This window comes from Piliocolobus tephrosceles, chromosome 20 (genome assembly GCF_002776525.5).
Source record: "Piliocolobus tephrosceles isolate RC106 chromosome 20, ASM277652v3, whole genome shotgun sequence".
Taxonomy (NCBI): Eukaryota; Metazoa; Chordata; class Mammalia; order Primates; family Cercopithecidae; genus Piliocolobus; species Piliocolobus tephrosceles.
Window position 1 is genome coordinate 41,815,114 of NC_045453.1, and position 17,939 is coordinate 41,833,052.

The 17,939-nt window shown below is 43.2% G+C and overlaps 1 protein-coding gene across 1 annotated transcript in view; it reads right to left on the reverse strand.

Moving 5' to 3' along the window:
• The window catches only part of CFAP61 (cilia and flagella associated protein 61), a 295,737-nt gene that overhangs the window by 40,865 nt on the left and 236,933 nt on the right, over positions 1 to 17,939 (reverse strand). Inside the window, exon 25 of the mRNA XM_023217758.2 lies at positions 15,711 to 15,916. Coding sequence (XP_023073526.1) covers positions 15,711 to 15,916 — 206 coding nt within the window. The remainder of the gene's footprint in view (positions 1 to 15,710; positions 15,917 to 17,939) is intronic.

Consider the following 17,939-nt stretch of genomic DNA (forward strand, 5'->3'; position numbering starts at 1 on the left):
TCTTTGCAGGTCTCCATTTCCCCTTTGACCTTCCCCACCATGTTATGATGTAAAATAGCAGAGAAGCTCTCACCAGAAGCCAGGGTCATGGTGCTGTTGAACTCCCCAGCTTTGCAGAACTGTGAGCTAAATAAACCTCTTGTCTCTACAAATTACCCAGTCTCAGGTGTTCTGCTATAGCAACACAAAACAGACGAAGACACCCACGGTGTGCTCTCTCCTTTTCACTCATGTTATTCGGTTTGGTGAGAATTAGGACACTCCCTTTATGCCCAGAGAATGAACTTAAGGCTGTTGTAATGTCAGAACCAGGGACTGGATCCAGGTTCTGACATGGATGCCATTCCCATCATTGCTACACAGAAGTGTCCAGTGGGTACCATGGGCCTTGGACAGAAGGACCATCTGCTGTTGGAAAGAGCAAAACACCCTCTGTTTGCCTGCATCGCAGCCTACTGAATTGTGGGGATACATAGAAGCAACAAACTTGGGGTGTAAATCTCTTACCCTGCTCAGACTGATATAAAAAATGCTATAGATTGGGTGGCTCAAACAACAGAAATGTATTTCTCACTGTTCTGGAGGCCGAAAGTCCAAGATCAATGTGATAACATGGTTAAGTTCTGGTGAGGGCTCTCTTTCTAGTGTGTAGATGGCCACCTTCCTGCTGTGTCCTCACATGACACAGAGATAGACAGAGAGAGTCAAAGAGAGAGAGAGCGTGAGAGAGTGACATCTGTCTCTTCCTCTCCTAAGAGTCCCATCCTTATGATCTCATGAAATCTTAATTACCTCCTAAAGACTGTATGTCCAGATACAGTCACATAAGGGGTTAGGGCTTCAACATATACATTTGGTGAGGGGACATAATTCAGTCCACAGTGTTGGGGCTATAAGTAAGGTTATCAGTTGGAAGACAGGCAATAGAGAAGTTAAACAGACTAATGAGATACAGAATAACTCAAGAAATGTCGGTTGGCATGGGTGGGATGGTGTATGTAATATGGGGGCTGTGCCATGTATTATTAGTCTGGAGCTGTTATATAATATATAATAAATACATACTAAAATTTGGAATAAAAATGGTACTTTAACAATGTTGCTCCACTGTTTTCTGGCTTGCATTGTTTCTGATGAAGAATCTGTGGTCACTTTCATCTTATTCCTCTGTAAAGAATGTGCCCGTGTCTCTTGCTGCTTTTGACTTTCTCTTTATCATGGGTTTTGAGTAATTTGATTATGATATGCTTTGGTGTAGTTTTCTTCATTTTTTTTATGCTTGAGATTCATTGAGCTTCTCAGATTTGTGGCTTTTCATCAAATTTGGAAAAATTTTGGTCATTATTTCTTTAGGCCACTTGAAGTTGTCCCATTCCTCACTGATACCCTGTTCGGTTTTATATTCTTTTTTCTCTGTGTGTTTTATTTTGGGCAGTTTCAACTGTTATGTCTTCAAGTTCACTTACCCTTTTCCCAGCAAGGTCTAATCTGCAACTAGTGTAGTTCTCGTCTCAGACATTGTAGTTTTCATCTCTAAAAGTTTGATTTGGGTCTTTTCTATGTTTTCCACATCTTAACTTTTTAATCATGTGGAATACAGTTATACTAACAGTTATAATAGCTGTTTCAACATGCTTGTCTGCTCATTCTAACATCTGCGTCAGTTCGGCGTTGGTTTTGTTGACTCATTTTTCTCATTATGGGCTGTATTTTCTCGTTTCTTTGCCTTCCCAGTAATTTTTTGATTAGGTGTCAGAAAGTGTATCATTTTGTTACGTGTGGAAATTTTCAGTATTCCTATAAACATTCTTAAACTTGTTTTCAGATGTAGATAAGTTACTTGGAAAGCATTTGATACATTCATGTCTTGCTGTCAAGATTTATTAAGTGGGACTGCAGCAACGTTTGGTTTAGGACTTATTCCCTGCTACTGAGATGAGTCCCTTTTGTGTACCCTACCCATTGCCTCATTAATCTTAAAGTTCTCAAGTCTGTCTGGTGGGAACAAGCAGCGTTCCCAGCCTTGTATGAGCATTAGACACCGTCATGCTTTTTCTAATCCTTTTGAGTGGTTCTTTCCTCTGTCTTGGGCAGTTTCCTCACCACATGGACTGATCAGTTCTCAACTGAATGCTTCCAGGGGAGGCTTCTGCACATCTCCAAGCTTCTCTCTCTCTGCAGCCTTCTCCTCTCCAGTACTCTGTCCTGACAATTCCACCTGCCTTGGTCTACCCAGACTCTCAGCTCCCTCTCCTCAACTCAGGGCTCTGCTTGGGCTCCACTTCCCTTTGCGTGGGAACTCTCTCAAGGCCGTTAGCTGGATCAACCATAGGGTTCACCTTCTTTGTTTCCCATCTCTCAAAGATCACTGTCCTTCATTGCCTGATGTCTAATATCTTTTTAAAAAATTGTTTCTTACATTTTGGCAGCTATTTAGTTGTTTCATGTGGGAGGGTAAGTCTGGTTCCCCCCCAAAATTGAAAAAAGTTATTGAATTCCACAACATCTGCTCCTAGGATTTTGGATAAGGGTTTTGTGGACCCGTATATTGTTAGAACCATCGTCCTCACTGGTAGTAGATATAAATACAAACTCCACAGAGTCTTCTTGATAGTTTTGTATTTTGGGGGGCTGACTTCTGATCAAGGTTGATTAGTTAGCTATGAGAGATATTATAGACTGTTTCAGCCAGCCACACTCAAGATACCGTGTAGCATGATTTAGCCAAAATACCACAGGCTGGGAAGTGAAAGAGTACAATTTCCAGACTCATGTCCAGTGTAGGTTCTACATGGGACTGAGTTTCATCCAAAGAGATGGCCCAGTGCAGGACTTGGACGATGGACATGAACACCATGAGGTGGAGATTCTGCCTCCACTCTATTAAACACCCTGAGGAGGAGACTCTGCCTCCACCCCGTGAAACAACCTGGGGAGGTGGTTCCACTGCATTTCTTGCTTTTGCTGGCAAGCCTGGCTGTGGCAGTATTTGGTGTCAGCTGTAGCAGAATCCCATGGGGGCAGAAATCAGGGTTTAGTGTACCCATTTTGCTGGTGTGGATTATGCCAGAGAGGATTGGTCGTAGAGCTGACAACTGTTGTGGCAGTTTTTCAGTTCCACGAATTCCTCACTGTGGCAGAGACTGGCTAGGCCTGCGGGGCCATTTTCTGAATTTTTCGTGGAAGGCAGGCTGAAGCCTGCTCCTCCAGCCCATTCAAGGAATTGTATAAAGCACCCATAACTGGCAGTACATTGCTTTCTGTTGAAAGTAGCTAGAGAGGATTTTGCTGTCTGCAATGGAATTCTAGCGGAGAGACGAACCATGGTACTTACTCACAGTGTGGCTGAGGAAGAGGAGATGATCTGGCCCTGCCCTTTCCTGGTTAATGTGTGCCTGCTTTGCCAGGCTTTGCAATCTGTACTTTCTTTTGAACAATCTATTAAATGCTCATGTCGATTTTGTGGGGGGTTAGTTTAGTTAAAACCAGAACCAGATACACAAAAGCTGCAGTAGCTTCCAAAGTTAACTAATAAGGGCTGGGTGTGGTGGCTCCTGCCTGTAGTCCCAGCACTCTGGGAGGCCGAGGCAGGTGGATCACCTGAGGTCAGGAGTTTGAGACCAGCCTGGGCAACATGGTGAAACCCCGTCTCTACTAAAAATACAAAAATTAGCAGGGCATGGTAGCGCATGCCTGCAATCCCAGCTCCTCAGGAGACTGAGGCAGGAGAATCACTTGAACCCGGCAGGCAGAGGTTGCAGTGAGCCAAGATTGTGTCACTGTGCTCCAGCCTGGGTGACAGAGCGAGACTCTGTCTCAAAAACAAAAGCAAAAACAAAGTTAACTAATAAAGTTGACCCCTCCAAGCTGTGACACTGTCCCATTATGGTATGTTGAGGCCATGTAGCATGCACAGCTGTCTTCCATCTGGCTCAAGAGGGCACCCATGTGTGTGCTTTGAATACTAATAAAACACGATTTCTTTTTTTTTTTTAAGATAAAATTATAAATAGAAGTTGTAATATTTTCTACCTCCACACATGAATTATCCTGGGCATCTTCTGAGGTATTTTATCAGAGAAGCAACATTATTCTCATGTCCCAAACATTATTATTATTATTATTCTTATTGCCAATCATCTTATATAGGTAAATGATGAGTCAAACACAACGACTGCTTTTTCTAAAGAATGGTCATTGCATGATGGAAAACCTACTCCTATTTGTCCTGTATGAAGGAAATTTGACAGAAAGTCAGGAAACTGGTTCTGGTCCTATTGGTGCCACTGTCTTGGTTGTAGCACGTGGCAAGCCCGGCCACTCTGGTTCTCCCTTGCCTCACCTGTACGAGACAAGTGTGCGGGGCTGCAGTTAGGGTTTGCCTGGCACCTGGGTTCCCAGGAAGGAGAGCTGTGCTGTCTGCAAGCTTGCTGCAGGTCTTATTTCTAGGAGCAAATAGCAGTTCCCCTTCAATTCTTTTCATCTCATAGTGCAATCATCTAAAATAGTTACTGGGTAGTGGGATTAGGTATAGATTTTATATTCTACTCGGCATTTGGAATATTTTTATGCATTCTCTGTAATAAACACACATTGCTTTTGTAGTGGAAAAATTTAAAAATTAAACAAATACGCTTAATTAAATAGCCCTCAAAAAGAAACCTACAAAGACTCAGGTGTAGGAGGGAAAGAAGGAGAATGCGGCACCTGTGACTCCCAACTGCTCAGGTGGCTTCAAAGCATCTCTTTGCAATTGTTAGTTTGCCATAAAAAATGTAGGCAGGCCAGTTCCTTCTCATGGCTCAGTAGACTGAGAACATGATTTCTGAAATGCATTTATTTTCACAGTTCTAACAACAGTAAAACAACTCCATTGTTTCTTGGAGTTTGGCAAAGAGGTATTTATATTAAAGCAGCTTAGTAGCCTTAAAGATAACCATGGCTCATCAGCTATTATTTTAAACTCATAAATAATCACCTTCAACCATATGCTGCCAGATGGGTATGTATTGAAATGGAGGAAGAAAATCTATAAAGGACTTTAACTCCTGCTGTACAAGTTTGAAAAGAACGGCAATTTTTCGAAGATGTGCAGAGGGACAGAAGTCAGTTCTGAACATACCAGTCAGCGTTCCTAAACCCCAAATCAAGACTTGGGCTCTGACAACAAGACAGGATGTTAGTAATCAAGGTAGTCTTGATAACTCTGGCAGGGAAGTGCCAGGCTGCCTGGGGTTGGCCAGCTGAGCCTGAAACAAGTATAAGGATAGGGTGAGATGGAATTTTTATCTCACTCAGCAAGGCCGAGTGTCCCTTGTAAGGCCTGCAGAGTGACCAGGTGCCCCAGAAAGCTTACCTGTTCCACCCCTTCTCCCACACCAGCCCCCTCCCCACCTGTACACCTTTGGTACATGATCTGGAGAGAATGTTTTCATAGTGACCCCACAAAAGCAGGCACAGAGGGAAATTACTTCCTCTGTCTCCACTGGGCCTTCACTGAGCACACATCTGTTAGCTTCCACGTCGGCAGGTCAGAAACTCGGATCCAAATGGGGCTGGCGATTAGCATTTTAGGGAACAATTGTTCACAGATGCTGCATCCAACACACCCACTCCAAATTCCATGGATGCAACTGGCCTACAGCAGCACCGTCCAACACAGCTTTCCACAGCAATGGAAATGCTCTCTTCTCCGCTGTCTGATGTGGTCGCCACTTGTCACATGGCGGCAGTTGACTATCACAGTGGACAGTGCGGGTCTAAAGTATTAGTGATTATTGACAATGCATGAAACAACGTTCCAAAGCAACTTTTAAAACTATATGACATTAGATTCTAGACACACTTTACAGCTCAAACAGCTCATAATTTTACATTTTAAATGATATTAAGAATGTCTTTGGCTGCTTTGGGTGCCCAGTGGTTTGAAATGAAATCATTTTTAAGTGAAGCTTATATGGAATCATCTGATCCATCCCTTTGCTATAAAGTGCCCTGGGAGGTACATTATCGACTCTCATCTTAGCACATTTATTCTAAGTAAAGCACCAGATTTCTCACTTATTTAATTATTGATAATGACCTCTCTCTAAATAAATTTTTTTTAGAGCATGACTCTGAAAACAAGCATGTTCAATGTCATATGTAATCCTATGTAGACACTTTTAAAAATAAGATATAGCAAGCACATACACGAATGCAATTTTAAAACATTTGCTCATTTAGATTATTAAAAGAAGCACTGCATTTTCTTAAATTTGTATTAATTTTGGAGGGGGAGGGAATACTGCATAGAAGGCTGGAAGTGTTTCTTTCTCTCCTTAAAGGCTAATATTGACATATAGCGAACATGAACACACGAGCTAAGGTCATTACAAAGCTCTGCCTTTGTACGGTACTTTACATACTTTTAAAAAACTTTTTGCACTTGTACTTTACTTTCCATCAACATATACTGTTATCCCATGATGTGGGAAGATTTATCGTGGATTACATCTCCATTTTATGGGTGAGGAAACTGATGCTCAATGAGATTAAATGGCTTGTTCCAGTTCACAAAGCTGATAAGCAAGAAGTCAGGAATTTGACCCCACCGTTGGTCTTAGTCTAGTGTCCTTTCCGCGCTAAGGAAAGTGAGGATTTGCTTTCACCGATTGTAGGAGTTTCAAACTAAATTCTCTTAGGATATATACCAAGTGTGCACAGGCGCACAGGACAAAGGGGGTGGTCGGGGTGGCAGCTAAGAAGACAAGGGCGGGGGCTATGGATATCTGGGAGGTGGCAGTGGTGGGCTCACCATATGGTATTTCTTCGTTTTCATAAAGCTTGGTGAAGAGTTCAGTTTTTTTTCGTAATATGGCAGACATGAGTCAACAGACGTGTGTGAATTGTGTCTCACACTATATGATTTGTCTCATGCATGGCTCACATTTCAGCAAGGTCTTCCGGGATGCAGGGCCATCCCTGTGCTGAAATTGTCTCCCCTGAGTATTAATATGTGATTTAAATATACATATTTCCTTTCAAATACTGAAACACTAGTTTTCTTGTATAGCCAGGGAGAATGCCAGCGCCTTCCTCTGCCTGCCTGGAAAGGGCGAGGTAAGGACTGTGGGAGTGCACGCTGACTAAGTGGGGTGGGGAATCCTGGTGGAGAGTTACCTGTTAATAGACACGGGCTCCCGCCCTCACCCCCAACTTCAGATTGATGTTAACCGGGGCTCAATTTCCTCCCTCATTTCTTACATTCTCATTAATAAAAATCTTAAACATAAAACGAAATCTTGGCTATTAGAGGGGGATACTCATGTTTCTTTCATTCATTCATGGGCACTATCCCTCAGGCAAAGATTCTTACTAACACTAGTGAGACTGAGGCACTTGAAATCAGAATTTATACATTCCTGACACCTCAAAACCATAAAAAAAATCTCAATCCGAGCCTTTCTAATAAGTCCTAACATGATATGCCAAGTGATATTTTCATGGTAAATGAGGTTAATGTTTAAAAGTTCACACTTCATGCAGGATTTCATGTGATCATTCCTCTGAACATTCATTTTGGACTATGCAAATGGGTGAGTCTACTTTTCTTTCACACTATCATCTTTGGCATGAGTATCTGAGAAGGGACATGTGCTGGCTATAATTTCAGGGCAGTTCAAACATGGTCTTACCTTTCATCCCAGGAAAGGTTAGTTCCACACAAATGCCATAATGGAAAGATGTGAGGAGGTGACATATGCTAAAAAAGACCCCTAGTTTTCATCAGAACAGGATTGCCAATAAAAACGGACACATGTTGTGTCCAGTGGACTTGGGCCTCCTCCTTGGTCTATGCTTCCAGGTCTAAGATTGACCATCTTGGCAACAAGTAAGGTTCAAAAATTTGAGTTTGGTCTCATGGCCTGTGGAATAGTAGCAGAAACATCTCTGGGTATGGATCTGCCTGTTGGAGTAAGAAGGCCAAGGCATGATCAATGAGGAATCTCCAGAGTATGTGAGCACACTACCTCGATTGCCTTTTATGAAGGCAGAGAAATAGCCTGTAATTGAATGAGTGGGAAGCAAAAGGAAGAGAATGGATTTTGATTTTTAGCAAATCATTTGGGAAGGATTCTTTGCGAGGCTGGTCACACAGAACTGGCACGATCTGAAGTGAAACAGATGGGCAGGAACCCTTATGGAGTCTACAGAGAGCAGGTCAGTGGCCTGGCACACAGCCACAGGGAAGCGCATGAGGGATGAGGTGGATACTGGGAGAATTACCATCCACCACCTTTCAGGTAGGGACCAAAAAACTGAGAAACTGGAGTGGGCAGTCATCATTCAAGAAGATTTTGATAAATCTGAAAAAACAGGTACCTGGAATGTAGTGTACAATTTACCACTGAACATAGCAAAAGGCTGCTGAATACAGAAGCACAGAAAAACATTTCAAAGTCATGATTAAATGATTCCAACTGGAGTTAAATCAATAAATGACGGGGCCACATGGGCTGGCAGCATCCTGCTTTGCAGCTCCAAAGACAGATAACACAAGGTGGCTTTCCTGAGGGAAGAACTTCTGGAGCCTCACAGTTCAAAAAGGTAGTGGCAGCCTTTTAAAGGGCTGCTCAAATCCCATTTAGAACATTGTGCACAGCAACACTCAGCCACTAAATGTAGGCCACTGGAGTGTGTGGGGACGTGTGGAGGCGGCGGTGGCGCGGGCGCGAGGACCGGGCTGTCTGAGGGCAGTCTTTGAGAGCTGAGCATGTTAAGATGTGAAAAGAGGTTTAATCAAGGTTTATGAGTATCTGTTGGGCTCATACAAAGAAGCTAGGGCAAGACCTATTTACACCACGAGGATAAAGGATGCACAGGCTGCTAATTAAGGTGAAGAAGGGAGAGATTCTGTAGGCGAGACCTCTCTTTTGCAGGGTCATCGATAAGTGGGAGTAAAAGAAAATGAAGTAGAGTCAAGAAAGCTGGGAAGACACGGGACAGGGTTGTTCAAGTCCCTGACAGGCAGCATCTCAGGAAGCCACCTCAGTCTCCACTCTCCTCTCCACCCACAGTTCCCATTTCCCCACTTCTCCACACCCTCACTGAAGTTCCTTTCGCCCCCCGTGTTCTGAAGGGAGGAGCAGTTTCAGCAGGGCAGAAGGTGCTGCCATTCTAAATACTGCCAAGGGACTTGGCAGGCGGGGACACTGTGAGGTTTTGGAGAGGTGGGTGCAGGTGTGTGTGAGCGTGTGACTGGGCGTGTGAGTGAGTGTACATTATGAGTGCTGTGTGAATGTGCATGAGTGTGTGCACACGTGTGAGTGTGCATGAGTGGGGCCTGTGGGGGCATAAATGCTTTTAAGGGGAAGATTGGGAAAAGGAAGATTTTTAGTAACATATTTGTGTGACTTTAAATGTTGGTTGGTTCAGAAAGCAACAAACGATATAAAATTAGCTCTATTCTTTTTCGAAAGTAGTAAATCAATCAACTGATCAAATTCTCTCTCTCTCTCTCACACACACACACACACACAAAACACACACACACAGAGTCACCAATGGATTAGTTCTCTCACTCTATTCAGTGCCAATGGTTTGTACTGGCACTCACAGGTAAAAACAAAGAATAAAATATAGGTGGAATCCAAGCCAGCCTGGGCCGCAGACCCTTTGCTTACTGTGGTCCCGTGACAGCTGTCTGCCTGTGCATCATGGCGGCTGACGGCTCGGCCGCCACCTTGTGTCCCCATATGGTTCCAAGTGAGCCCCTCGCAGGCAGCCAGGGTCTGCCCGGGAGGCCTCGGCTACCACAGCAACATCTGACCCGCAGGGCTGCCACCGTTCCCATTGGCACAGCTAGTGCCTGCGCTGTTTTGGCCCTCGATGGAGTGAGAATAGATAGGGTGAAGAGGAGAGGAGGGATCCGACGAATTTCTCTGAATGTGGAGAGGAACTGATACTGAAGTCATGCCTGACTTGCAGAACAACAATGCGGCTGGTTAACCGTCAGCCCTCCCGGCAGCAGCGAGCACTGAGGAAGGTGCCCCAGCCGTAGTGGATGGAAGTGCGCAAATGAAACGTGCCTGGTCTGAACAAGAGAGGTTGCTGATGCTGCCAAGGTCAGGAAAACAATCGGTAATCATATCGCGGCCAAAATCAGCTCAACCATTCACCCTGCTTGGAAAGAGCCTTGCCAGTCGATCTGACAACACACAGGGCAGCAGTGCTGGTCCAAAAATTAGCACTAGGACCTGGCAGCATTTCATGGCACTTGAAAAGAATGTGGCCGCAGCTGCACGTACCCGCTAACACCCGCCTGGAGTGAATGACAAGGCACAGCGGTGCTCTCAGAACCTTACTTAGAAATGACGGGAGGCCATCTTCCTGTCCTTGCTCCTTTCTGAAAGATGTCCATTGGCCCTTCCTGATAGCCGGTGTCACCCCGTCTTGCCATCCCAAACACTCGTCACAAATCAAATTAACTTTTGAAATTATTACTCTTGTCAGTTAACAGTGGCACCCCCTGTAATAGTCTCAAACTCACCAAGTCTGTTTCAGAATCACCTTCTATTTAGGGAGAAACAAAACAGGTAGGGCTTTGAATATGGTCAAATGTGAAAACATTTTTTTTTTTTCCAGAAAGTCTTAGCATATCATTCCCCACCAACCAAAATCTTTCTGTAACAAACAACTGATTCTCCCCTAACTCAAATATTTTGGGTAAGGTTTACCACGATAATAAAATCCTATATATAAGTGAAGGAGCAAATGAATTCATTTTAAAAATACTTGTGGTTTTCATTATTAAAAATAAGTATTGCAGCAAGCCTACAAGGAGGAGGGAAAGCTCATGATTTTAAATTTTGATACTTATCAAAATGTAGGTTATATTTGAAAGCATTAGGAAGACATCCTTACACGTAGAACGTTTCAGGGACTAAGTACTCTTTCTGAAAAATAAAAATAAAAATCCATTCATGATAAGAACGCTTAGAAAACCAGTAATCAAAAGGAACTTTCTTAATCTGATAAAGGACATCTATAAAAATGTACATATGGCAACTATTACACACTTAATTTTGAACCCTTTCCCTTTCAGATTAAGAATGGGGCAAGGGCACCATCCCTCACTACTCCTACTTAACTTTTTATTTTTCGTTTTAGTTTTGAGACACAAATTCACTCTGTTGCCCAGGTTGGAGTGCAGTGGAGCCATCTCGGCTCACTGCAACCTCCGCCTCCCAGGTTCAAGTGATTCTCATGCCTCAACCTCTCAGACAGCTGGGATTACAAATGTGAGCCACTACGTCTGGCTAATTTTCATATTTTTAGTAGAGACAGGGTTTCCCCATGTTGGCCAGGCTAGTCTCAAACTCCTGATCTCAGGTGATCTGCATGCCTCGGCTTCCCAAAGTGCTGGGATTACAGGTGTGAGCCACCTCACCCGGCCAACCTTTTAATTACAAATCTTAGTCAGTGCAGTAAGGCAAGAAAGGAAATAAATATTATAAAAGTTGGAAAAGAAGAAACAAAGCTGTCACTATTTGCGGATGATATAATTTTTCTACTTGGAAAATCTAAAAATCTACAGGTAAATTATTCAAAACTTTCAGAATACAGAACCATACTAAAGTTAGTTCATCTCTATACACAAGCATCAATTCATAAAAAATGACATTTATAACAGAAAGAACAATATAAAGCATCTTGGATCATATCCAACAAAAGTTGCACAAGCCATTCATGGATAAAATGATAAACCTTTACTGAAAGACATTAAAGAATACCTAAATTGAGAGCTATACTATGTTATAATATTGGACTCAATATCAAAGATGTCGATTCCTGCCTAATTGATCTAAGATTTAATGCATTTCCTATCAAATCCAATGGGGCTTTTCATGGATCTTGACAAGTTGATTATAAAACTATTAGAAGAATGAAAGGACAAAAATACCCAAGACGCTCTTGAAGAAGACAAGCATTCTATTAAATTAGGAATATTGTTGACATCATAAAGAAAGTAAAAAGACAAGCCTCAAAGTTGGTTAAAAATATATAACCAACACAAGTTTGTATCCCGTTTGTTGATAAATAACTTCTGTGAAGTAATAATGAGAAGACACCCCCGCTCCATGGACAAATATCATGAATTGGAATTTCACAGAAACTACCACAAATGGCCCATGAACAAATGAAAAGGCAGCTAACTGCATCATTAAGTGGGGAAAAGCACATTAAAGCCCTTGGAGGATACCTTTGTATGCTACTAGACTGGCCAAATTTAAAAGTCTAACAGTACCAAGGCTTGGCAGATCTGTGGAGCAAGAGGTGCTCTCTCATTCACTGCTGGGGGAAATTTAAATAAATACGACAGCCATGTGTCACTCAACGACGGGAATAGGTCCTGAGAAACACATTGCTGGCAACCATCCTAGAGTGCACTTACACAAACATGGACGGTCTAGTCTACTACTACACACCTGGCCTATATGCCCCTGTTGCTCCTAGGTTACAAACTTGTACAGGTTTCTATATCGAATACTGTAGGCAATTGTAACTCCATAGTAAGTGTTTGTGTATCTAAACATAGAAAAGTGAAATATGGCATAAAAGATTTAAAAAGGGTATACCTGTATAGGGTACTTCCCGTGAATGGAGCTTACAGGACTGGAAGTTGCTCTAGGGCAGTTAGTGAGCTAGTGGTGAGTGAGTGCGAAGGCCTGGGACATTACCATACAATACTGAGTCTACACTAAATTTATAGAAAATGTTTCTCAATCTTTATTATTCTTTAATAATAAGTTAACCTTGGCTTACCCTTTTTACCTTATAATCTTATTTCATTTCAACTTTTTGACTCTTTTATAATAATAACATTTAGCTTAAAACACAAGCATGGCCAGGCACGGTGGCTCACGCCTGTAATCCCAGCACTTTGGGAGGCTGAGGCAGGTGGATCACAAGGTCAGGAGATCAAGACCATCCTGGCTAACACAGTGAAACTCCGTCTCTACTAAAAATACAAAAAAGTAGCCGGGCATGGTGGTGGGCACCTGTAGTCCCAGCTACTTGGGAGGCTGAGGCAGGAGAATGGCGTGAACCTGGGAGGCGGAGCTTGCAGTAAGCCGAGATTACGCACTCCAGCCTGGGCGACAGAGCGAGACTCCATCTCAAAAAACAAACAAACAACAACAAAAACACAAGCACAAGGCCAGGCATGGTGGCTCATGCCTGTAATCCCAGCATTTTGGGAGGCCAAGGCAGGTGGATCACCTGAGGTTGGGAATTCAAGACCAGCCTGGCCAACATGGTGAAACCCCGTATCTACTAAAAATGCAAAAATAAACTGGGTGCAGTAGCACATGCCTGTAATCCCAGCTACCTGGGAGGTTGAGGTAGGGGAATTGCTTGAACCTGGGAGGCAAAGGCTTCAGTGAGCCAAGATCATGCCACTGCACTCCAGCCTGGGCAACAGAGTGAGACTCCATCTCAAAAAGAAGAAGAAGAAGAAGAAAAAAAAAGGAACCCCATAAGCACACTGTATAGCTATATGCAAATATTTCTCTATGTCCTTATTTACAAAATTTTTTATTTTATTTTTTACTATTTAAACTTTTTGTTAAAAACCAAGACACAAACACACACATTAGCCTAGGCCTGCAGGGTCAGATCATCAATATCACTGTCTTCCACTTCTGCCTCTTGTCCCACTGGAAGGGCTTCGGGGCAGTAACACACATGGAGCTGCCATCTCCTGTGACAATAATGCCTTCTGAATACCCCCTGAAGGGCCTGTCTGAGACTGATTTAGAGTTAACTTTTTACCATAAGTAGAAGGCATACACTCAAAAATAATGATAAAATGTATAGTATAGTAAATACACAAGCCAGTAACATGGTCATTTATTATCATCAGTGAGTATTCTGCACTGGACATAGCTGTGCTATACTTTTATACCAACTGGGTAGCACAGTAAGTTTGTTGACCCAGCATCCCCACAAACACGTGAGTCATGTGTTGTGCTAGGTGACAGGAATGTGGCCCTTGGAGATGGAAATTTTTCAGCTTCGTTAATATCTTATGGCACTACAATTACACGTGTGACCCACTGTTGACTGGGACGTCTTTATGCGGCACGTGACCGTACTTGGGAAACATTTGGGCATCAACTAGTAAAGTTGAAGATATGCATGTCCTGTGACCCAGTGGTTCTAGGGCTGGGATATCTCAGAGAGATTCTGCACATGACATACGTCCACAGTGTTCACAACGTCCGCTTGTAATGGTCCTGAACTGGAACCAGTGTAAATACAGTCAACAGGAAAAGCCATGACTGAATCGTGACCATTATATGATGGAATACCACACAGCAGGGAGAACAATCAAACCACAGCTACGGACATCATCCTGGATGCTTCTTACAAACACCGTGCTAAACAGAATGCTCGCTTTCTTTGGTACGCCATAAACCTGAGTCAGAAGTAGGCACGGCAAATTAATATATTATTTAGGAAATCACATGTGTCTATGTACATGTCTTTAAAACAAGGGTTGACAAACTATGACTAGGGGCAAATCCAGCCCAATGCCCATTTTGGTGAACGAAGCTTTCTTGGGACGCAGCTGTGTCCATGTGTTTACACATCATCATGACTTCTTTCTCACTACAAGGGCTGGGTTGAGTACTTGCAACTGAGGCTGTATCTGCCCCTTATAGAAGAAGTTCACTGATCCTTGCTTTATAGGCAACAGAACGACAAACTCAAACTTCAGGACAGTGGCTACCTCCAAGAAGATGGGGGAGGGCTGTGATCAGAGAGGGACTTCCTGACTGCTAATATAAGGAATTATTTCTTAACATACGCAGTGGGCCCATAGATTTCCAGTACTTTTAAGTGTCCATACATATTTCACATACTTTTTTGTTTGTATGATGCATTCTACAATTTAAAAAATTTTTAAGAGGCAAGAGAGATTGATGGCAATCCTGGCAGTTGCTTCTATGGGTGTCAAGAACACTGAAACTGCATGGTTTTCATTCCACATCATCTCTGGTGCTGGCTCTGCATCACCGTGCTTTGTGAATAGGGAAAGTCTCCTAACTTTGCTAAGCAGCAAGCTACATTCAGAAGTAGCTTTCCACTTGGAACTTCCATTCCTTCCTAATGGATAGGATGAAGTGTGTCTTCAGAGTTTGAAATGACAAAGGTTTCAAGTCTAACTCACCTGTCAGTGTGGGAATTCCCTTACCAATACGCTGGACAAATGGCCACTCTGAGCCTGCCTGAACACATGGCATGAGGAGGAAGGCTAGGGTCACAAACACCCTGTCCCATGATCATGGAGTCCCATCAGGATCAGATCCTTCCACATGCTGTTCCCAAATCAACCTCCTACATTTCTGACCACTGCTCTTAGCAGTCCTGTGTGGGAAGGGACTTGAATATCATCTCCTCCAAGCCTGTTCATGGTGGGCTTGGTGGCACCTGGGTTCCAGGCCCTGGTATGGCCATGGGGGCCATGTGTGGACACATCCCGTGACTCTCTGCTCCCCAGTCCACATTAACGTCAGGTGTTCTTCTTCAGAACGAAATCTGCCACTCAGCTTCTCTCCGGGATTCCTGTTTTGCTCTCGGATGCATCACAACACACGTCCCTCATTCACAAGACATTATATATATTTGTATTTTCCTGTAGTCAAATGCAATGTCCGACTTACCTATAGAGATCTGTGATCAGGTTTTCATCGTACCGAGCACACAGGTTGTTGAGGAGTTGCTCGTGCTGGCCAAACAAGCAGATGTAGTTGGAGGCGGGGAAGGGCTCCCTAGAAAGGCACGTGATGGTTTCCACCATTTTATACTCGTTAATATGAATTCGGAAGTAAGTCCCATTTTTCGCACTGCCGGTTACTATTTCTAAACCCTGGAGGAGATATGTGGACCAGAAAAACAACATTAGAAACATTTCTGGATTTTGGGAAGTTTATCATAGCAATTTATTTTTCAAATATAACAGACAGGTTATATCTTACCCCTTGTTGCAAATAACAGTAATAGATATTGACTCAACACGGCAGAAGGTAACAGTGTGTCAGAAACCACATACTTGGACTCAGTGACTACATGTTCCTCAGGATATTTTAAACTGTGATTGCCTTGTTCCGTGTTTCTAAACTAGTTGCTAGGTTACAACCAATCCTTTACTAACACTGTACGCCCAGCTAATAAGTGGAACTGGGTTTCTTCTCTCCTCTGAGGTGTTTTAACCCTGTTAAATTTCTTTGCTTTCACAGCATCATTTTGAGAAAAACCTCCTAGTCAAAACTGACCAGAAATAATGTCAGTTATTTTCAAGACTACTTGAACAAAAGAAAGAAGTAAAAGGCTATGCCTGATGGCGGGGATTGGGCAGGGTCAGTCGTTTGAAAAGGTCTGTTCCCAGGAAGAAGGTTCAAGGCTATGGGAGATGCACATACACATTCTGCAGGTGGCTTTCTAGTTTATACATTGTTAAAGGTGTGGATTTGTGACTTTCTGCCCTGTAGAAACCAGCTCCAACTGCCACATGAGCCCAAGTGACAAGGATAGATGCTGCTCCAATTCCATGCCACAATGACTTTTTCTATTTCAGCTGCAGATGCCTCCCCACTGGCTCAGGCAGTGGGAAGATTCTGTGGACAAACATGAGTTTTGCCGGGGTGGGTGGGGGCGGGAACGGAACCTTCCCTTTGGCCCTAGACTCTGACCTTAGTACACAGTAACGCTCAATAAATGTTCTTTGAGTGCATATAGATTTAAGCTTCTCTTCTGAACTTGAATGTGGCATTTAGAAATCCAAGGCAATTTGAACTGCCTGGATCCCAAACATTTACTTAGTCCTGGACATCACCTGGGGATTTTGTCTAAACAAGGACAGTTCAACTTTTAAATAAATACAGGCAACTGGTGGGTGTTTGGGTATCACACGGCAAAGTCCTGAGGGGACTCAGCCAACTGTAAAGGTACAAGGTGAGATATACAGGAGGCACGACAGGTGAGTTCTGGGCCACCCCCAGGTGTGTGTGTGAGAGGTTGGGCATTTGGGGGTGCGGAAGGAGCAAATGGGGTTGGGGGATGGTGTTTCAAGGGAGATGGAAGTGGTCCTTTGTTTATAGAAATGGATGGATAGATGGGAAATCTACCACCATAACAAAGTACTTAAAAAATCCAAACTTATTAAGATATTATCCAAAAAACAATGGCCTGCTCACAATGGAGGGCAATGCATTAAAAAAAATCAGTGTTGAAATATATTTCATAACAGGGAGATATGTTCACAGTACATTTCATACTTTAGAAGTAGTTTACAAAAATGCACAGTACCATTTCATTTGTTTTGTATCAACATTTTCACAAAATGTTAATGGTCACTTTCTGTGGTTGGAAGACTGGGTAATTTTAATTGTTTATCCTTATAGTTATTTGACTTTATGCAGTTTCTAATTTTTAAAAAATGATCATTACTTCTAAAATGAGGGAAAGTTATTTTCAAATAATCAGGCTGTGGCATGGCAAGGAACTAGACTTTCTGATGAACAAATTGAGGGAGGGAGGGAGGGAAGGAGGAAAGGAAGGGAGAAAGGAAGGAAGGAAGGCAGGAAGGAGGGAAGGAAAGAGGGAGGGAGGGAGGAAGAAAGAAAAGAAAGAAGGAAGGCAGGAAGGAAGGAGGGAGGGATGAAGAAAGGAAAGAAGGAAGGAAGCAAGGAAGGAAGGGAAGGAGGGAAGGGATGAAGGAAGGAAGGAGGGAAGGGATGAAGGAAGGAAGGAGGAATAAAGGAAAGAAGGAGGGAAGGAGGGAGGGAGGAAGAAAAGAAGGAGGGAGGGAAGGAGGAAGGGTAAGTAAAGAAGGAAGGGAGGAAGGAGGGAGGGAGGGAAGGAGGAAGGGAAGGAAGGATGGAGGGAAGGAG